Consider the following 23,390-nt stretch of genomic DNA (forward strand, 5'->3'; position numbering starts at 1 on the left):
CTTTATGGGCTGTGCTTGGCTGGGCTAAAAAAACCTGCTTTTATGAAAAGCATATAAGTAACCTGTTCCAGACAAAGAAAATTATATGGTTGTTACTTACCTGGACTCTCTCAAATTATAATACTGCTGTTACTTTTTTTTATGGGAGTGCTTATTTAGGCCACATATGGCCTAAATAAGGTAAGGGAGGGGGGTTTAACTTATTTAGGCCACACATGCTCAAACAATAGATGATTATAATGCTGGGTGACTGCCAACCAAGCTTCTCAATTTTCCAAGGGAGGGGGGGCCTCATCCATTTTCCAGGGGCATGTTACCTAACAATGACAGCCCGTGCTTCATTTATATCTAATATAATATATATTAAATGTATATGTTTGTGAATACACACACACACACATGTAGGTACACTATCTCTGCTGTCATAAAAACCAGAGCTTATGTCTTGAAAAAACAGCACATTGTTCACTCAACACACAAGCTTTGAAACACAATCAGAGATATTGCAAGAGAATAACAAACACACAAAAAAAAAGGATGGGAGATAAGGATGACAGATATTTGATAGGAAAGAAGGAGCAAACCACAACAGAGCACCCACCAACCATCCATCTATCACCGGATACATAATATGCAATACCTGGAAAAAAATGCCGGTACCACCTCTAACCAGCTTTTATACAAAAACCACAATCACTTTCTCTTGTCACCAATATTAATAGGAGCTTAGGTCATGAAAATCTCCCCTTTTTTTGGCCACTTTGTTCAACAAAAAACCCCACAGATGTACATAACAGCATGAATCCTCAAGCAAAACAAGGTGAACCAATTCACACAGAAAAATACTTTTTTCCATGCAAATGATGCGATTCTGTAATTTCAGCATATCCCATACATTATATTGATTGCTTGTGATCATTGTACATGTGTATACTCACTAATGTTACATGTTAAATTTTGAAGCAGTAAAAACCATGATTCATTCTTTCGTCAACTACTCATCAACTTGAAAAGTGAAAACCAGGCTTGGGTCTTCTTCTTGCAATATTCTCAACTTAAATGAACGAAAAGAGAAAAGAATCTTGTGCATCCTTACAATTGAACGCATTGAAGACTGATATTACATTACTTCCTTCTATGTCAGTTGTTCACTGGAAGCATTTACAATGACAATCTTTGCCTATTTCATGACTTGATAGGCATAATTTCTTCTCAAATTCTCTGCTCCAGCCATTAGTTTTACATTCGTTTGTTTGTTTGGCTTTTGAGTAGCACTGAGGTGACCACAGACACTATTTAGGACAGGGACGTATTGTGATATTGAGGCCTTGTGATTTGATTGGTCTGGTCACACGACGCCTGTAATCATATTGTATCTGGTCAAATGATGTGGATCGGTACTTATTTATACCAGAACCTCCCGAAAACAACCGAAACCTCCCAAAACCACCCGAAACCATGCAAAAACCCGAAACCCCCTCAAAGTTTCTATGATATGATGTTATTTGCTATGCTATCTATCGCTCTGTGGATAAAATATTCTGCCGGCTGGTTCTTGGTTCTTTTTATAAGAGAAAATGAAGGTTTGTGAAATCTTTTTCCAACTCCATTCTTTATTTTGTTTTAATTAACTGATGAGCGACTGCTCAGGTTGCAATTAATAGCCTGTACTTCTTAGAATTTTAATTAGTGTTATAGTAGTATCGTATGTACTTAACCTACTTTGTAGATGTGTTACACTCACAGTGTCATAATACAGAACATTTAGGAGACGGGCTAGGCCTACTTCAACCCAATGTCAGGACCAACCTGGGCTGAGAGGGAACAACGCCCCAGCAGAAAGACAGAGGTTCTCAATAAAAATTTCTCCCCATATGGGAATCTAACTGAGGTCTTTAGCAAGCGACGATGAAGCACTTGGCTCGTGCACATTAAAAATAAACAGGCCTTAACATCGCAAGAATAGCCGATCCAATATTTATTTTTAAGTGCATTGAACAGAGCTTTTTGTTTTTTACAACCGAACTATGAAAAAAAAACGATCTTGCACTTTTGGTGCAAGCCTCTCAACGCAAATAACCAGAGAATCTTTTGTAATATGTACTGAGCTCACAGCAATGAAGGTTCGCGGCGTCACGACACAGTACAGCAGGACTGCCCGCGAGTCACAACTCACCGGAAGTTCCCCCCGGTAGCAAGCGGGAGGCAAAGCAAATCACAAGCCGCTAGCGCAAGCCGTTCGCTGCTTTGCAAGCCTTTGATTAACCGAGCAGAATCCAGCCCTACTAGCCACAAGAGCTGCGTAGAACAATTCAGGAATAAAAAACGCGCGTATCGGCACCAGTACCAAATTTGCTAGTATTTCTTTACTGCAAAGCTTGCAAACGATTGATAAACATAGATAATAATAATAATAATGAAGATCATTTCTATAGAGCCCACTCTCATGTAAACACAGCTACAGGCGCTTCCTGGCAGCTGCGTGCTCTCATAAAACGTAAACATGGAAATGACTTTAAAAAGGCAAATAAATTCACTTTTTGACTTACATTTGCAGGTTATTTAAAATTATGAGTTAAGTTTTAGTTTAAGTAGAGGTTTTACAGCGCTCGCAACTGCATAAGCAAAATTATGAGTAAAATGGGAGGAACTGAGGACTAAAAAAAGTGAGAAATGTGACACAATTGAAGACCCGGTGTCCGAAATACGTCACGAGAGCGTTAGATCTAGACCATAAATACTTAGACATTAGGCTGCTGTCCCAGGTAACGAGCTAAGCTGAAAATCAGTGCTGACAGTGGGAATGCATACCCCCTGGCAACGAAAGGGTTAAAAAAAAATCATCTAAGAAAAATGTTTCATGTGTGCAAAACAAGCAGGATTTGTTAAAAATGGAAAGAAAGTATGATGATAAAATTTGATGGATGAATATAAAAATGAAAAAAGGTCAACATTGAACATTTTGAAAAAATCTGTGAAGTACTTAGGTTTTCCTTTAGGATACCAATGAAAGAAGACCTTGGAAACATTATCATTAACATTGAAATGATGGTGACTCTATTAAATTGGCATAAATATGTGGGTGGTCGAGTAAACAGCATCATTGATGCTTTTCTAAATCCATAACGTACATAAATTAACTAGATGTCTGGAAATAAGGACCACCAAAAAAACAACTTGTTCGCAGTAGAACAGACGTACACTTTACTATCTGCAAATGGAAAAGACAACACTTCCATTGTTGTTTAGTCGCCTGAACACTTTGCAATTACATGAGCATCTAGCTCATGACAATCTTTGGTTATTGTGGAGAAGGGGTAAATTTATTTATTTGCCAACAAGAGTATCACATCTAGCCAACAGGTATGGATATACATGGTGTGCTGGCCCAGTGTAAATCAGCTATTAGGTTCTCAAAGGATTTCTTACATCAGGCAAATCAACAGTGGAACGAAATATATAAGAATCTAGCTAACGCACACCTGCCTCTAAAACATGCTCCAACTAAAACCACAGAAATCACTACACTAACAGTCACCACCACCAGCCCTGACTCTTTCCTTCCTTTCCCAAACCCAAACAGTGAAACAGTAAACAAGCACCACATGAAAATGACCCCACAATAAAATGCTCAGTTCATAGAATTTTTTTCTCTCCAATTTTATACTGACCCCCCATCTATCTCAATTGTAATTATCATGTTGTATCCGTGACTTGAACCCATTTCATCTTAAAGAACAAACTGAATTCAATGAGCCATGATACATTGGATCTTTTCTATTTTTCAGAGAGAGAGAGAGAGACAGGGAGGGGGGAGGGAAGGGAGGAGGCTGGGAGGCAGAAAGGCAAGCTGGGAGGCAGGCTGGAAGGCAGGGATTGAGCAGCTAAGAATTTATGGAAATTCAAAGGGTAAACAGCAAAAGCAAAACAAAGCCACTATCCGAATGAAAGCAGTCGTCAGTTTCAGATAGCCATTAATTGAGTAAACTGAAATTGCAAGGCGTGTTGACAAAATGAGTAACTTCTCCCAATCTTTGAATGGAGATATCAGCTGAAAATCGACAAATTTATAGATTTTTCAATCAATGCTATTTCTTCAAGTTCAACAAGTGTTTTTTAGCATTTCATATTTTGAAAATTTAACAAGTAAATTTAATGACGCAATAGTCTATATACGGTATAGCAAAAATTCGAGAAGTAACTCATTTTGACATGAAGTCTCATAATTACTCCAAATTTTGAATAAAAATCAGATAACACGGGAGAAGGTCATCTCAATGTAATGAATATTGAAAAACAGCAAATGATAAAGAGGAATGGAGTCAATGCAACCATCAATCACAATGAAGCCAAAAGGCAAAGGGTAATTAACAGTTGTTGTTTTTTTAATCGTTAAGTTAACTACAGGAATTAAAAACACTAATCAACAGAGATTACAACGACTGAACTCTTACCAGGTGCTGTACTTGAAACTGTCTCATTTGCATGGCCATTGTCACTAGCTCCTTCACCATCCTCTTTTGGACAGAACTCTGACAAATCCCCGACGACTTCAAACTCTTTCTCATCATCAAGTTTTTCGCTGTTGACAGATACCAAAGAACATACAGGGTGATCCTAAAAAAACTGTACAACTTTTCTTCTAAATATCTCACACAAAATTTGTCCTAGAATGATGTAATTTGGAACAGATATAATTCATTCAAAAGGATCTGTTTGACATAAAATTCACAAAGAAGAAACTTATTTTAGAAAACAAAAAATGCGCCAATTTAAAAGATTTTGTAAGGAAAGTCATGAAAGTTTGTTTTTTCCTTTCCTTTTATTTTTAAAATCTAATCTTCCCATCCCTGTAACCTTTAAAAATATTTCTTTTCTCCTACAGTATTAAGAAACTATTTTATAAATTCTGGAATTCCGAGAACCAATGGTCTACATGTCCTTCTTTGGACTCGACGCATGTAATGTTCAGTTGTGGCCAAACACAAGGACCCACTCAACCATGAATACTCAAAGCCACACACACTGTACACCTTACAGTATGGAGCTGTTTCTGGAGACAATGGGGAGGGGGGGGGGTGAGGTTGGCCCAAACAGATAGCATTTGTGGAGTTGATATAACCTGAAAGGGGAATATGGTCTTCGCCAAGGAACCAAATGTCACAGAGGAATCATTAACATATTGCTATCCTCTGATAGCTTCGCGAACAGGAAAATGGTACAGTCGTAGATGAAGATCTGCCTTGAGAATGTGGACCGTTGAGATGTAGGAAAGTCATTGCTGCAGGCATCGTCTACAGACGTCTCAGGGGGCTCATCTACCTAATCTTGACCATGATCTCAGCAGGCAAAAGAAACTTGAGAAAAACTATCTGCAAACTTCTGTTGACCTGTTAGACTCCTGTAGTTTGCAATATGGCGCAATCCCTGGGATTTTTAGTGGTGTGCCTAATGCGAACTAGTGCATCATTCTACAAAAATGGGGACATAGCTGAAAACAGGTTTTTGTTATTTCGCGCTATGTAGAGCAAAACTATAATGTGGACTTATCTAAAATGAATATCAGACAAATTTTTTTTGACTTCCAAATGTTGTGTACAAGTTTGAAATGCAAAACTTCAGTGTGGAGAAAAATATTTTTTTTTTAAAGTTTAAGTTGTTTTTTTGGATCACCCTGTATGTGTCATTACACGGTGGAATCAGGGTCTCGTCAATTTTGGGACATGGAGACATTAGTATCATCTTAAAGCCTGGTTTCATAGGTAGAATACGCGAGAAAATGACCAAAGTTTGGTGACGTTCACAGCTTGAGAGTGCTTGGAAAATGAAAATTTACATTTTTTGTGCCTTTAGTAAACGTTTTTCCAGCAAAATTCACACACAGAAATGCGTCTTAAAATGGAATGGACATAAAAGGCATTGCGCCAAACAAAAAAAATTCCGTCCAAGGTAGTTGTGCAAAACACATTCAGAGAACATTTCAATGACAAAATATTTAAATGCATAAAAACTATCAATGCTCTTTATTATTGAGGAAAGGGGTGAACTTACACATGCGCCACATTGACAATTAAAGAGTAGTTCTGAAGAAAGTCGTCGCACTTCAACCTTGTGTTGTGTCCAATGGCAAATTCTGACAAAAACTTGTCATTATTTTCTGTGGAAGAGACACATTTTTTTCCAAAATATAAAAAACAATAAAATTCAATCTCTTTCCTCCATAAATAAAACCTCTTGGTAAACTTCATACGCAACTGGACACCAGTCATAATAAAGCCCTTTTTCAAAATAATAAAGATGAAATGACAGGACTTCCCAAAGAATCACACATGATCCAGAAGACCCCCCATACCTGCCCTTTTTTATTCAATGCATTCAATGTTGACAACCCCATCACTTGTTGCCATTGTTGTAGTAGAACAAAAAGCACAAAAACGCAATAGTCATGGTCATTCAGTGTTCAGCAGGACAGAAACAGAAGGAAAGACAAATCCTCCAGGGGCACTCTCCAGTCACATATCCCATCATTTGTGAAGGGGTGGAAGCGGCAGTGAAATCGCTGGAAAAAAGGGAAGTCAACAAGAGTAGGCAATGTTCCAGCATTAATGATGCACGCAGATGGGGCAGCCACAATAAGAGCTCTACTGACCATCTAAAGCAAGTTATGGAAGACAGGAAAGTGACCTACATTTTGGACACAATTTTTATTTAAATGCCAATTTTATTTTTCTTATTTAATAACTCAGATGTTACACTTTAAGGAGACTTTTAGTTCCACATATGAAAAGATTCTACACCCAAATTCAGTTTTGTTAAAACTTTGAAATGATCTACTGTACCAATGTTCAATCTTTTACTAAAATGTAACAAACTAAAAATTGGGTAGACTTGGCACCCTAGAAACACTGATTACTCTTTATCAAAGTAATTCTCGAAACAGCTTTCAGATCAGAGACGGGCAATAGGTACATTGTTTCAAACGCTGGCAAAAATATTAACTTGACAATGAGACAAAATTGTGTCAAAAGTAACTTTAAGACACCGCTTTCATTAAATTTCTTAACAAATGATAAATGCTACAACATACTTCAGGAAATGGATCAAACAAACTATTCATTTTTATTTTCCACTTAGTTAATATCTTTGCTCAAATATACAGTATTATGTATACTATCCTCAATAACAATCTTTTTAACAGTTTGCCATTCAGCCAGGACTCAAAGTCAAAAGCCTCTGAGCACATAATGCTATGAACTTTACCATAGAGTGGCAGATACATTCAGTGACAACGTCATCTTAATGATGATAACAAACGTAAACTGCAGACAAACCTTCAGTCTCTCCCTCTTCACTGGATATGATGATGGTTCCTGAAGAAATATAAAAAACAAACCATGTTACAAAACAAGAATTAAACTTTTGTCAATCACAGTGGAAATCCATATTGTGCAACACCATGAATTCAGCACAAAACCACAGCACTGACATTCTTCAAAACAACAAATATCCCATCTCCTCAATTTTACAACATGTCTAGATTGGGAAGTGATAAGATGGTAACATAAAAAATCAAAGCTTTTATTTCCAAGTCATGCACACACAAAAAAAACACATACAAAATTGAAGACATTGCCCACACATCTATGCCAATACTGAATATGTATTTTATCCTAATGAGCTTTATAAATAGTAAGGAGATAGCCTGTAATGTAATGCCATACGTAAATAGAGAGCTATTCACAAAAATACAATACAAGAATCATTTTCAATTCTCATACTGCTGACAGGAAATATCACTGCCATAAATTCATTTCTAAGAAGTTAGAAACAGCATTACTCAGCATATAAGGGTCAACTCAAGAAAATGTCAGGGCAGAGGAATCATAACCAGTGTACTTGCCTTTGCCATCATCAATCTCCACATCTGGGGCAATCATGTTCAGATGACCTTTGAGTATCTGTAAACACATCAGCAATGTGTCAAGTTGTTACACATTTAAAAGCATATCAAATGCTAAGTAAAAGGAACAAAAGATAAGCCTGATTTAACTTGAAGGCCTTTAAAGATGTTTGTAAATCTATTTTGTTTCAGCTTACTACGCCTGGAATGGTGCAGAGCAAAGAATTTCATGATTTCAAATTCCAGAACTATGACAAACCCAACAAAGATTAATCAGTTTTCTATTACATTATTTATATTTAATTCCTCAGCTTTTTGATGATCATAAGGCAGCTTATGAACTTTCATAACTTCATTACTTCTGTGTTACTCATAGGAGAGAAAATAAATTTTGATTTAAGGTAAAGGATTAAAACAAAGGCATCATCATCATCGTCTTTCTCACCCTGGATCAGGATATAGGCCACAAACAAACACTTTCCACCTTTCCATATCCTGGGCAAGTCGCTTGATGTCATGCCATGTCTTCCCACTTTTCTGTACATCCATTTCCGTGACTCTTCTGCAGGTTCTACGGGGTCTTCGCCTTGATCTTTTACCCTGTGGGTTCCAATCTAACACTTTCCTTGTTATGCAGCTGCCTGACTTTCTGAAAGTGTGTCCAATCCATCGCCAATGCCTTCTTCTCACTTCATCTCTGACTGGGCTCTGTCTCGTTCTTCATAATATTTCTGCAAATTGCTCACCTCTGCAAAAATCACGTCTCATGTAACTCAACACCTCACATTATGTCCCAACACTTCAAAACATGACAAAAAGCCCGACAACAAATGACACAAAAACTCCTATTTCCTTACTTTATCCTGTAGGGTGCGCACTGTGACGGTGGTTTCGTTCAAAACAACAGTGCACTCTGGTTTGGAAGAACACACATAGCACTTTGGGTTGGGAGGATCCAAGGAACATGGTACTAGAAGGCGGTTTCTGTCATTCGGAATTCTATTGAGGTAAATCTAGGATTAAAAGAAAATAAGGCAAAAACCTTCAATACAAAAATTTTACATGCTTGACATGGATTCATAAAGGTATAAGGTATAAAACAATAATAACAAGATCAAGGAAAACCTTTCACCTAAGGATTGTGCACACAAACAGGAAAATGCACACTGTGTGTCACTCATCGGTGCAAAACCAACCCAAAGTCTGATAAAAGTGAGGATACTGGTTTTTTATACACATTAATTCGAACAGCATGGGCTTACTATTAGCCCTGATACAGCATGATCAATTCACAATAACCCATATATGAAGGCTGACAGTAAAGTTTGTGCTGATGACAGCATGCATGATTTGTGGTTCACAGCAAATGGTAAGAAAAGCCACCACACAAATGGTGTGTGTTGCACATTTTAATTTCTTATTTGCTTTTTATTTTTGTATTTTTTGTTTTTGTTTTGCGGGTTAAATTCGCTTTCCAATGAGGAATCAAAACATTCAAAACCATTCTAGCTCTAGTGTGTAAATTGCAAGAGGACTGCCCCCTGTATCAAAAGCAGGAGTCATGTATGACAAACCCCCCAAAAAGATAGATTTTATCTTATGACACCAAAGTCTGAGAAATAACAATAATCAAGAAGAAAACAATTAAATCAGGGGGAAAAATTCACCTGTTTACACTTGGAGATCTTGTTTGACAAAATTTTCAAGGCTTCCATGACGATGAGCCCAGCTATAACTGCATTGGTTGTTGCAATAGCTGGGATAATATTGCCAGCCATTGCTGCAATGGAAAGAAAGCAAAACACACTTACATCAACTAATTTTAACAAAACTGCATTTGTAATTTAATATTTATATGAATAAAAGCAAGTTAATTTAGGATGTTTAATTATGAATATTCTTCTTTCAGTGAACCAGTAAATACCTAAATTTTGCTAATTGCTAATGACTTTTAGATTCTTTTGGTCATACAACTTTTAGTCTAGAGCAGATTAAATAGAGCGATTGATTTTATCTTGTTTTAACCGCGGTGAGATGAAAGTGAATAAGCTAAAAGAATAACCATATCAGGAAGCTCTCTTGCATGAATTAAGTAGCACCCCTTGACACTTGCCTTAATAATCAGTTCGCTTATAAACCTGTTGGAAATGTTTGTCTCTTGGTGACCAGGTTTTTATGACAAAAACCATAAAACATATATATAAATTTCACATCAGGAAAAATAAACCGTTTTCTAATATTCTCAATTTAGGAGCCATGATTTAACTCGATTCAGTCTAAGGCCCTCTTCTGAAAATTACGCTCTCTCCCAAGATAAGAGCACAACTCTACAAAATCAGACATTTTACAAACTGTCTACAAAAGCAATGATACATCATAAAAATATTGAATTACACGCATAAAATAGATAAAATATTAAAGTTTTAATTCAAACAGCTGTCAACGTTTCAAGGCCTTTCCCTATTATTCTGGTCAATAAGTTCTACCTTTGTCTCAAGACTCAACTAAACCTAGATCTCAATCCTCATCAAAGTCTGATTTCTCCTTCTAACCAGGCATGAGTTTCTTGTTCATTTAAACCTCCCCTTTATTATACCCTCATCATTACAGAATAAATCAATACTATATAGATTCAAGCTCCACTTGGGAGTAAAAATTGTAACTTTCTACTAGCTCAATAGCAAATCTAAAAATATCAGCAGAAACCAGACAACTTCAGCAAACCAAAATTCAAGCTGACAACCATATTCGAAAAAGACTTTTTAAAAGTTGATTACAGAAAAATCTTAACTATGGCAGGTCGTGAGCATGAAATTGTTGAGTGACAATGGTGGATCTAGCTAGGAGCACTGGAGGGTTCGAGCAGTGATCAACTTTAATTGATTTGATCTAGGCAGGTATCGGTTGAATCCAGGAGGTTGATTCTCCTCACAACAAAGTTATCAAGCACTTTATAAAAATCCTACTACATTTCTTTGCTCTATGAAACAAGAATGTCAAAATGTCTAGTCTGCCCAGCTCACAAGGGGCGCTCCAATCCCCAATGTAACACAATCTCATAAAGAGTGAGAGGCACTAGACTTACATTTGATATCAAACCGAGACTTCATTGGAATGCCGAAAACATGAGCACGAATATTAGCCACACAAGCCACGAAGTCCATAGCATGTTGATCATCCTGAAAAAGTAAAAGAAAATGGGGAAATCTTAAGAAGCACTATCTAAATTCAGAAAATAGGTTACACAAATTAAAAATGAAAAAAAAAATTAACTGTTCTTTTGACCTCTCAAGTTCATCTGAGGTCATTCCAAAATGGCAGACTAGAAGTAGAGTAGAAAAAGTGAAATAACTATTATATTTTAAGAATATTCACACCAAAAAAAAGTTAAAATGCATTATTTTCAAGCCTCTTAGACCATCATGCCCTATGAAAAAATTTTGCATGTAAAGAATGGAACGCAGTCAGCCCAGCTCTGAAATTTAAAAAAGCGCTGCATTGCAAAAAAAGGCAAAGGACTCTTGGGAAGGACTATTTTTTAGACATCCAATTACATATACCGTCAAGTGATCATTCACCTTTCACATGTCAGTAAACTAGCAAGTTCAGTTTCTGACCCAGTTTCCAGCTCCTGTCTGGGTGGTAATTTTAAGCTGGTATGTAAAATGTACTAAATACAGTGATGTGAAAGTAAAGAGCATTAAAGAAGAAATGAGGAGCGCTTGCCTGATCAACAACATCACAACAGCTCCACTTAGGGTTTTTTTTAAATGGGAGAAACATCACACAAACACAGTAATACTCCAGTTTCTGTCAACATTATACGCTTGCATGTTGTGAATGCCTTTTTTCTGATTGTCAAGTTTCATTCATTTTTGTTGACGGAAAATTGCTGTAATTATACTTAGAAAAAGTTACCTCTAATTCCTAATGGCCTAAAAATTACACCTCGTAAAGCGTTATTTTCTGCCCACCTCGCAGCTACATTTATATTACCATAAGAAAGTGTGACAGTATTATATCTTGGACCATAATGTATTGGTGTAACTATATTGTGTGCCCTACAAAGGAAACTACTTTACTGTTCATGCTGGAGGAAGGCACTCCAATAAAGGAACTCAGTTTAAGTTGTGCTGGGCTACTGATCGACATGGCGAGTTGGTTCTGAGTCTTGTATTATATTTAAAGTATCTGTGGTCTATCCTGTTTGATATTAACCATCCACACCTTTATGGAAAGTATCATTAAGTCAAAAAGAATGGAACAGTCTTCCCAAAGACTAATCAAATCTCTACCTTTCATGTGTCAAGTCCTGTTTTCCTGCTTCATTTTCACAACATTTCCATTATGAATTGAAATCCACCACGTTGCACCTGCACTAAAAATGCTACCTCTTTTAAATCTATGCTCAGAAAAGCACGTATTAAATTCATATTTCACAAACCTGTTTTCTCATTTATTAAAACTGGGCTTTGCTTTCAATTAGACCTAGTGATGAGTAGAAAACTCACCAATCACCAGGGCTCCCCTTTACGCACAAATGTGCGTATATTACTCATTAAACCTGCAAATTACCCCCTTTAAGTTTTGGTTGTGCGTGAGCTTTACTCTTTATAATTTCATTTCGGGGGTTTGCGTACGCTTTAAAACGTAAGTGGTGTGCGTCTGGCAAGCATCATTTCCCCCCTTCTCTGTCCCAAAGCAGAGTCAATGATTTGACAACACATCCACACACATGCGCGACAGTCACCTTCTGTGTCAGAAGTCGACTTGTCGACCTACTTAAAGTTAGTACTTATCAGCTGCGCGCAGTTTCCGGTCGCTCACATTTGCTGATGTTGTGGCTTGAGTTTACCCCTGCCGAGAGATTACAATATCCCCATCCTTCTTTAACACACTAGTAGACATGTTGTCCGTCATCCAAAGTGTGGAAAGACTGGAATGTGAACCCTGGGATGGCTCTGAAGGAATCAGTTTATTTTCCAAACCTGCCACTCATCCCTGCCCTAAATCTCAAGCATCCCGATTTTCCCGATATTGATCGCGTGTACCCTGTTTTTTTGTTTTTTGGGGGGTTTTTTGCTCCGCCTGTTACACCGGATTTTTCTACAATCTTACTCTTGCCTTCTTTTCTGTTTGTAAGCACGTGTTAAACTTTTTGTCAGCAGAAACTCGGAGCGCTATTTTCCTAAATGTCTATGTCGAATTTAGTAGTTGACTCACCAAAAGTTGTCTTGGATATTTGCTCGCACGTGTTATTTCAACTATAATGGATTGGAAGTAGTGTTGATTGTACTTCAAACATTCTCAAGATCTACTTTCGTCAAAGGCAAAATATGCTTTGTCCGAGTTCTGGTTAGTCGGGACCGTCATCAAGACCCTTCAGTAAAACTGGTTCAATCGTGCGATCGCACCACGTGACATGACTTCGGCGCGTGAGCCTCGCATGTGTCGGGGACCGTTGTTGACGGGGTCAATTTAAGTTCGAATGCATACCGGTTGAAGCGTCTTTCGGGACTTATCCGGGGGGAGGGGGGCGCGTAAAACACTTGGACTAGGAGACCTTGACATGATAATTCAGGATTTTTTTTTTTAAAAGATAAAAACACACACATGCACGCGCTCGTGCTCACACACACAAACACACACACACATACACGTGCGCGCACACACACACACACATACACCACACACACGCACGTGCGCAGAGGGAATATACATGGATATAATAATGGACATCCCTGGAATTTTTTTTAAGTCAGCTTGGCAATGACCTAGGTGATTTGTCATTGATCCCGATTTTTTTCACCAAGTCCCAATTTTTTTCCCCACTGAGATCCTGACTTATTAGATTTCATAGAGTGACAGATCTGTTTTTCTTGGAGTATTATAGTCGGAGTTGACCCCTTTTGGTTTGTAAACTTTATTTTATTTTTGATAGACCCAACTGCTCTACCATTACCACTCTTCCCCCTTCCAAATGGAGATAACTCTAAATCTAGTCAATATTGCTCATTTATTTCTTCAGCTAATTAAAATCGTTAGCGTTCAATCATAGTCATGGTCGCTCTATGTGTGTCTGTGTCAATGTGCGTGTGAGTTAAACGTTTGCAAGCAAAAATTCTTATTGTAAAATTATGAGATATTGACTTTTACCTTTTAAGTTTCTAAAACAAGGATTTAAATACCCCTTAAAATAGTAAATCAAAGGGTAACGGAACCTCTTTAGTTGGCCTGAAAGGGGGAGCCCTGAATCACCCCCCCCCCCCAACCTGTTCAACAGGCTGTAATTATCTGTGTAATTTTTTCACAGCATTAAAGGAAATGTATGGACCAACCTTGTCCCAAACTAAGACTCCATCTTCCCCTCTTGCTGCTAGATCAGCCTTGAGAGATGCCAGGCATCGTGTGAAGATTTCCGCACATTCATGGACAGACCACAGTCGCTGATCCCGCATGACGGTCTTGTCTACCTTTTCTCCTAAACATAAAATTAGAGAACTTTAAAAAAAATGATAGAAGATCGCCTTTACTGAATAACAAACCAACATGGTTTCAAACACCACAGAAAGCAATGTTAGGGCATTATAGCCAGTTGAAACTCCACACCATAACAGCACACAGGCAATCATGTCCATTTCTCTCATTATGACCATAAAGACAAATTCTATAGCACACCACCTAATGCACAAGTCAATTGAAAGGGTGTCTTTTGATAAAGTTAATAGACATTTCATAGTGCCATTCTATTTATCGTTTATTCTCTCATTTGTCTAACACGTCTTTCAAAATCGAAATAATGACAACAAAACAAAAGAACGTAGAGAAATGATTTAGCAAAGGCCATATTTACTTAAGCAAAAGTACAAAAAAAAATAATGCATGCAGAAATTGAAAAAATTAAGACAAACATACCTTTACCAGGTAGACTGTTATAGTCTTCTGGCTGAGGAGGTCGACGCTTTTTCCAAAGTGTTTCCATGCTCAGAAGATATTTGATATCATCTCGGAACAACTGCAGGAGAGTAAATAATATATTCTTATATGACTCGTAGTGTGCCTGAATATTAGCAGTAAAAGGCAGCGCCCATTACAGCATAAAGCTCAAAATAAAACTAAACTATCTTTCTCTATGTCATTTCCCTTCTCCGTTGCCTTGTATGTTTAATGGCAGCCCTTGTTTCCCTCATGCAAATTCCTTTAGCTCATTAGTGTCAAAAAACCAGTTCAAATACAGGTTCCAATCTACAATACATCCACTCTGGATGGCGTACCATACAACACCACAGTGCTCAGCCCAGGTTCTTGTTTGAGGAGATAAACTAAAGAGGAGGGACATGCACACACTGAAATTATAGGCCAATGTTGGTGTCCAAAGATTCTGAATCTAAAAAAACAAATGTGAAACAATTTACAGCGACCAAGTTGCTATTAGAGGTAAAGATTGCAGTGACAGGGGATTTATTCATGAAAAATTCCATTATACAAGCTCAGATTTAGAGGACGTTGCTCTTATCTGAGTTGCAGTTTGGTGCACACCACTGTGCTTTGATGTGAAAGGTATTAGTTGTACCAAAACAAGTCTCTCCACTCCCCCAACCACCCCCAACATACATGCATATACACACACAAACACACAAAAATACAGAACAATAAAAACAAAATTACAAACCTTGTTAAAAATTTTCTCTGCGTCATATCCTGTTTCCATGGCCCATGCTCTTGTAGACTTGCGCACAATGCCACCAACAGTGTCTTCTTTAGCCTCAGACTCAAGGGCTGTCTGGCCCGCATCAGCTTTTGGGAAAAGAAACAGAAAACGGTTTGAAATAAGAGTAGAAAAGACATTTGTTTCTATATATACAAGTAATATGGCAATAAAACATGTCACTTGTCAGTGAGACAGAGTTCATGCTAGTTTCTTTGCATTTCTCTGATTAAAGACAGCCCTCATCTTTTTACAAAAATAAAATAGAGAGATACTTTTGGTGATCTTTAAATTCTTTTTCTTTTTTCAGTTATAAGCATTGGAGAATACAGAATGGATTCCCATTCTATCATTAGTAATATAATATATAAGCTTCCTCTTTGCAACATTCTGCTTTGTACTTGTATTGTCAACATTTACAGAATCTACACAACAGTTATCAATCAAAACCCCAGCAAGCAAGAATTATAAGTATGAAAACTAATTATCAGACCAGCCACTCTATGAAATCTAAAAATCGAAATCATGATGCTTGAGATTGGGGGGAAAAAATCAGGATATCCCAATTAAATCGGGAAGAGTAGCACGTCTGAATAATCCATTATCACATTCCTGCATTATCATAGTTAAATCAATCTTGACATTTACAGACCAAAAAAATTCAAGATACTGGACAATTTAACATTTCTCCCTTGCACTTGCACAATTCTGTTATGAGCCCTCGAAGTATTTGTGTCACAACGAGGTGGAATCAGGCATGGCAATTTTTGTGCATGTGGAGTTATTGGTATCATCTTAAAATTTGTTCATTTATCCTGCTTTTGATGAAAAAAAATACCCATCTATCTTGAGCAGAAGTGAAGATATTTGAGATTGAAAGAGGAAAGTTCACTTGGTTTCAGCGGTAAAAACCGCAAGAAAAAGGCCGCCAAAGTTTGGTAACTTGATTAGCTAAAGAGTCCTTGAAAACTGAAAAATTACATATTTTGAGCTTTTAATCAACGTTTTTCAATATAATTCACATGGAAATGTGTGTTTATTTGGACATAAAAAGGTTGAACAAAAAAACAAAAATTTGATTAAAATTGCGAAACTGGTGGGAAAATGCCTGTTTCTCGAATTTTTGTTATTTTGACAAGTGCCTGATTTCATCACGATGCCTCACATTAGTTAAGAGCAACTGTGGATGCTTTATGCCTCGATCGACACAATTTAGATCATTTAAGAGGCAGGCTGCTTCATGCCTGCTTGCAAGGGTCAACCCGGACAGAAGGATACAATGCCCTAGCAAAAAGACTCTTTAAAAAAGTCCTCCCATCCGGGCATCAAAATCAGGTCTTCTGTTTGCAAAAGCACTACAGATGCCCGAGTGAAGTGATTTCTACCATAAAGAAAAAAGAATTTATACCAGCCAGTTCTGGATCTTCAGTGTCAGGAGAGACATCCTCATCAGGGTCATCTTCACCAAACAGTTGACTGGAACAAAGGCAATATATATACTACTTAATACTTTAGATAAATGAGTAATATAGCATTAGAAGCTCATCATATTTTCCTTTGAAATGTGGTTGTATACTCTAGAGCGACACATGGGTGTCAGTCACATTCTTGATCAGATGGTCGATTCAGTTTGAAGCGATACATGTACTGTAAGTGGTTTGCAGCTTTTGTTACTGTTTGAACTACTCAGCCTTGAACAGGAAACTTCTCTCCCCAATATTCCCAGTGAGACAAGAGCAAAGACTGATTCCCACTACACTGGAAACTTTCTACATTATCAGAACACTGCAGCTTATTGCTTATCAACATCAAAATAAGCTGGAAAATGGGGCAACCCATAAGTTTTTGTGTGCCCTGGGGAAGAGAAGCCGAGATCGGGGCCTTGGTAGTGAAGGTGTCCAAAGCAAATCCTGGTCCCCCCCCCCCCCCCAAGATATTATGCTGAAATTTCATTTAGAAAAACTTTAAAAGTTTTACAAAGAAATAGAAAAGCAATATTACCTTATGACACTTGGTTATAAAAACAATTTTCAAAAGACACTACAGGTTATCTTACTTAAAAAGATGCTTGGCCCAAACAACGCAATGGATTGGTTCTGAGGGTGTGTTCCGAATAGTACATCCTGGAAATGTTTTCTGTCTTGGGTTTGGCCTGCACTCATAACATTCCGTCATTTCCTGGAGAAAAAAAATGAATGTGTTCTCTCTACTGTAAAGGGAAGAGCCCCTTTCATCTCAACTCACCTGTACATACGCTCCATCCCTTCATGATCTTGTCAGTAATAAAATCTGCTTAAACATATGATCTTATAAGTTCTTCATACAGCAAGTCCCTACCTTTTATGGTTGCAGGGCAGGTGAGCAGAAAATTAATTAATACAATCTCGAACAAATATAGTCAACACATAGTTTAGTCTTGCATCCCTTCAACTGCCTTTTATACAATTCCTCAATAACTCCCTAGGTTCCGGACGCCAATTCATTTGAATTAATCATCTCAGCCCCCTGTAACCCATTACTTTGACTCAGCTCCGGTCAACAGTCAAATATTGAACTCCATTCAGAGTCTGATAATACTTTGAATGCTTTGAAAGCAATTTTGTCTTAGTCTTAACTCTTTAAGCCCTGAGTTTTTTCTACCGTTTCCCAGAGTTTTTTTCTACAGCCACCTAAACCTAGTGCACTATGTCTGAAAATAACCCCAAAAGCTTGCCTCCAACTTCTAAACAGCAGAAACAAAGGCTTAGTCATTACAAAAAAACTTGGTTCAGGAATAGTTCCGAAAAATAAGCAAACACTAGCACTAAATTTAAAAAAACAGTTGTCACTAGTACTGGACGCTCCCAGCATCCCATGGGGTTCAAAGACTTAAGGATTTTTAAGGACTTCTTAAGAGCAAAACAAAAGAGATTTTGATCCCCCGCTTGCAGCAGACAGCCGTGTGCACAAAACTCAGGCTGTGCCTAAATTTTTGTTGCCACCAGCTGGCTGGACAGTCTGGCACACCAGCGCCACCAACAATAAAATTTTGGTCTTTAAACATATTTACAACTATGCTCTGTCATAAAAATGATATCAAATTTGGAGCCAGCAGCATATCAAAATCAACAATGCCAACCAAAGGTGAGAGAGATACAATGTCCCAGCTGTAAGACCAAGATACTCAATAACCGCAATTTTCCCCAAGCAGGAACTGAACTTGGGTCTTCTGTGAGAAACAGCAAAGTATCAAACTACCACACCACAGATGTCAGTGAAGATACCATCTCTGAAACCAGCATACTTCAACTTGTCAGAATCAGAGAGCAGTAGAGGAGGAGTACACTTTGTAAGTCTCCATCTTTCTCAGGCTGCCAAAGCGTTTTTGATGCAACGGGAGCACTTTGAGATCTTGTCTTTAAGTCTTTTGATTTTAACCCATTAGAGCATGAGGTCTCAAATTTTGTTCTTACTTTCACATAAGTTTCCTTTCAGGTTGTAATGAACTGTTCCACAAGGTTTTTTACCTTCAAAATGTGTATTTTGCTAGTAGTGACTGATTTAAATTTTGCCCAACTAGTTGCATGGATGGGTAAGTAAAAATTCGAACACAGTAAGAGAACAAATAAATGTAAACAGTAACAATATCTGACATTTTAATGACTTTTTGTATTTCCAAACATCAATGCAAAATATTTTTAAGGGTGCCATTTTCAAATGTGAAGCACACTGTGATTCATTGAAAGAGGCAGTGTCACAAAAGAAGGGGTGAGCACCAAGTTAACTTTGAACAGACCGCCTCACATCATTCAAGGTCACACATGTCACTGCATTTCTACAAATACCCTTACCGAAGCCAAAGTGACCATATGGGCTTAAATTGTCTTGAACTTGAATCACGATTGAGAAAACAAAGAGTATTTATCACTAAAACAACGTTTTGAAGCACACAACTTTATACAACTAATGCTTCAAGAACAACAATATTTTTTCCCGGCAAATATTATGTGATTAATCAGTGCAACAGCTCAAATTTTAGTTAACTCGGCCCAAAAAACAGTCAATATGCATAACTGTTCGCCTATTCAGCATGAACATGCGTTCCTCAAACAATGTGAGCCTGAAAAGCACTAAAGCTCTTACCTTCTTTATAACTGTCACTTGCCCTAAGTAACCTGCAGTTCCACTCTCCACAAGAGGCACATCTGCTGCTAAACACATTCTGTTTACATGGTTTCGGGCAGCTGAAAAGAATTTTTAATCTCAGGATGAATTATTTACAACTACAGTTAAACTTTGGTGTACCGGTAATGAACTAAGCTTAAACATACTCTTGACTGTACTGTCTGTAATGTTCACTTTCTGAAATACCGATTACAACTTAGTATTTTTACTCTATAAAAGCTATGTCAACAACGTATCTGAATATAAACATATTTTCTCCCATAACATTTACTTTTCAAGGGAGTTTAGTTATCAAAAGTCCATAATGCACCTTGTACTTTGTGAGAATAAAGTCACACAAAAAAAAGCCACATGTTTTACCATATTCAGGAATACAACATACAACATCATAGGCTACAGTGTGAGCACAAGTTATTCGCAACATACATGTCACTTTTTCCCATCAGTGGACGCTTTCAAATACGATCGCAACTCCCTTGATTCAGATTTTAAGAATTCATTTGTCATTTGGCTACCCCTACCCATCCCCCCCTCCTCCCGGAATGCAAAGAAGAAAAACAGTCAGACCCCGACAGCCTATGTCACTATGACTATGTCTTATGCAGCTGTCTAACTTTAACACCCTCTGTAAACAGGGCTCTTGCAGTCACTCAGTACCACTTTGCCTTTTGAAAAACATTATTTGTGCCAAAGCCAAGTGAAAGGCAAACAGACATGGTGTTAAAAAATTCCTGTACTTTGTGTTATGGGCGGTTGTCTAGGCCAACAAAAATTATTTTTTTTTAACGGAACACTGAAACAATCAGCTGTGGCATGTAGCATGGTTAGTAGCAATGCACAATCAGGATCAAATGCATGTGACAAATTTTTTTGCAAGAGTCAAGACAACAGCAAATAACAACCTTCCCCCTCCCCCCATATTATCAAGTTTTTCAGCCAGTCTACTCACTTTTTATTTGTTAATTACTAAAACTTACGCTAATGGGTAGGCAGCCCTGGACTAATGTTGAACCTGATGGCTGTTATCTCTCTCATAGACTGAGACATCATAGTCATAAGGTACCACCATTACCATTTCCCATTCATTTTTACTTGCTGCACGCATCAACTTCTACAGCACTGTCATTCTCCTTTCTGTTGAATTACTGATTTCTGTGTAATGGCTTCAATGAGAAAAGCACTGTCTCTAAACAACAAGTTGTCCCTCATCAAAGATATATGAAAAAAGGACAAAAATAAGCTGACATAGCATGCATTGAGAAAACAGCTGTAGCCACCATTTTTATTTTTTTTTGTCTGAAGTGTAAGCGTTAAAAATTTTTGGGTCCAAAGGGAGTATGTTATACTATGGTTTTACTGTAGTAATTTAATATGCTTACAGTAAAATACAAGCATTGCATCAATAGCAGCTAAGCTGATCTAAACATGCTTGTAGCCAAAAAGATTTTTTTTTTCTATATTACATGAGACACTGGTATCCCATTTTGTCAAAATAAATTAAAAGATTTTACTTTAAATATTAAAAAAGCTTTTATAATGGTGCTTTCTCTCAAAGCTCAATATCAATGTTCTACCTCTGTGCAGACCCAACATTGTGGAACTACGTGTGCAAATCAGGAAAGATGATTCTAAAATAATACCCCTTCCATGCAAAAATATAAACATTTTTAAACAATCCGAATCCTAACATCAATTTTTTTTTCTTCACATTTTCAACTAGCATAACATCGATTTTGCAACAAGACTCTCTTTTTACACAAGACAATTGCTGGTACAAGCATAATATTTTCAGTTTATAAACTTAGCTAACTTTGTGAACCCATGTCTGGCCCTTAGCCAGTAACTTTATTTTATTATGGTTACTAGAAATCACGAAAAAGAAATAAAAATTTAAAAATAAAGACAGATACACGCTAATTTTTGTAATTAACATTAACAAGTTTTTAATTTTTAAATGCCTTATTTTCATGATTCCCCAACCCCACCCATCCCTTTCCCCCTTCACATGTCTCTGATGATAATCTTGCCAGATAATGAACCTTTTCCAGACTGTTGACAAAGTTATACATCCCATAAAAGGGCTGCTCTGTGAAGTACTAAGGCTGACAGTTCAACCAATTTTTGTTCCATTCCATGAATATCACTTCTGGTCTACCTTGAATTCTTGATGTTTTCTATGTTTAATAGCAGCAATTTTTTTAAAAGGGAGGCACAAATGTTAGCAAAACAAGCACCAGCATTAGGCAAGGGAAAACAGCCCAGGAGTGAATGGGAAAATTGTAAGCTGTTCTTCCATGAACAAGTCCTTACTTCATGTTTAGAAATATAATGAACATAATAAACTGGAAAAGAGATAATTATTGAATGACTTGTCCTCACCTCGATTATCAAGTGCATTCAAAACAATAGAAAACTTCTTGAAGTAATCCAATCCAAATTCAGTGCTGAGGAATAGAAAAAAGTGCACACAACACTATATTTAAAGAGTGCAGTATTTCAAAAACAAAGCTTGGCAAACAGTTAAATTTGTTTAGCAAATAACTTTTCCCTATTTCAATTACTCAGTACTACTTTTGTAGGGAGAACTCATAAGTACCATTAACTATTCCTTTTTTCTCTCTTTTTTTTTTGAGAGGACATGGCGTTTTAATTCAAACTAATCATGCAACATTCTGACATTTTGCTCTTGACTTTGAATTCTGAGCATGCCACTGTCAAAATCAATTTTATTCTATTTTCTTTATCAATTTTTGAAGGGATAAAAGGCAAAAATTATTCATGTGTTGGCATTAAGTCCCCAGAGTATTTCATCAGGCAATGAGCACTTTGAGACATGAACTTTTTATAATATAATTCTACAGACTTAACAATGTCTGCTGTCATAACACTGCTTTTCATCTGTCCTCTATACATCTTTTTATATTTGCTGCACCCCTCTCTGTATAGGTTGAGTTTGTACTATCTGTCAGTAAAAATTGATAAAAGAAATGTTTTTAACTTGAAGAAACTGGTATCATTTGAAAATCAACAAACTGAACCCATATTTTAATTTTTGGTCGATATTTCCATTTACGAATTGCAAAAAGAAACTCATTTTGTGAGCAAACTTCATATTTTTTTTAAACTTAAAAGTGTCTTTAGAAACACTGGGTAACAGCAGAAATTGTGGAAACTTTGAGAAAGTATGAAATGTCATTTTCCTCACAGGGTTGGGTTGATTTAAATCAGGTCGATTTAAATCAGTTGATTTTTTAAATTTAAATCAACTTGATTTTTTAAATCACTTTTTTTTTAAATTTATTTTTATTCAGTTTTTACATTATTTCAACATTCAGAATTTCTTTCCTTGGTTTCATGAAAGAGATATATAAGGTTTAGTAGACTAGATCTAATATAATTATTCTTAAAAGTCTGCTTTCCCCCCTTTCACAGTAAAATAATACAGTATTAGTATTCAATTTACTTTTTTTCCATAAATTGAAATCAGAGCTGGGTTGATTTAAATCAGTTGATTTTTTTTTAATTTTAATCAACTTGATTTTTAAAATAAAAATCAGTGATTTAAATCACTTTTTTTAAAATGTATTCAGTTTTTACATATTTAAACATTCAGAATTC

General features: G+C 36.9%; 1 protein-coding gene across 1 annotated transcript in view; it reads right to left on the minus strand.

The window, feature by feature from the left end:
* Positions 1-23,390, minus strand: part of LOC101854341 (SUMO-activating enzyme subunit 2) — a gene marked incomplete at its 5' end in the record, with an annotated part of 30,878 nt that overhangs the window by 1,317 nt on the left and 6,171 nt on the right. The window contains 14 exon segments of the mRNA XM_013084576.2: positions 4,455-4,582; positions 6,052-6,157; positions 7,332-7,370; positions 7,901-7,958; positions 8,758-8,913; positions 9,568-9,680; positions 10,986-11,079; positions 14,239-14,381; positions 14,816-14,915; positions 15,573-15,697; positions 17,017-17,084; positions 17,665-17,786; positions 19,731-19,831; positions 22,152-22,216. Coding sequence (XP_012940030.1) covers positions 4,455-4,582; positions 6,052-6,157; positions 7,332-7,370; positions 7,901-7,958; positions 8,758-8,913; positions 9,568-9,680; positions 10,986-11,079; positions 14,239-14,381; positions 14,816-14,915; positions 15,573-15,697; positions 17,017-17,084; positions 17,665-17,786; positions 19,731-19,831; positions 22,152-22,216 — 1,418 coding nt within the window.

The sequence above is a fragment of the Aplysia californica genome, unplaced genomic scaffold, assembly GCF_000002075.1.
Source record: "Aplysia californica isolate F4 #8 unplaced genomic scaffold, AplCal3.0 scaffold00303, whole genome shotgun sequence".
Lineage (NCBI taxonomy): Eukaryota > Metazoa > Mollusca > Gastropoda > Aplysiida > Aplysiidae > Aplysia > Aplysia californica.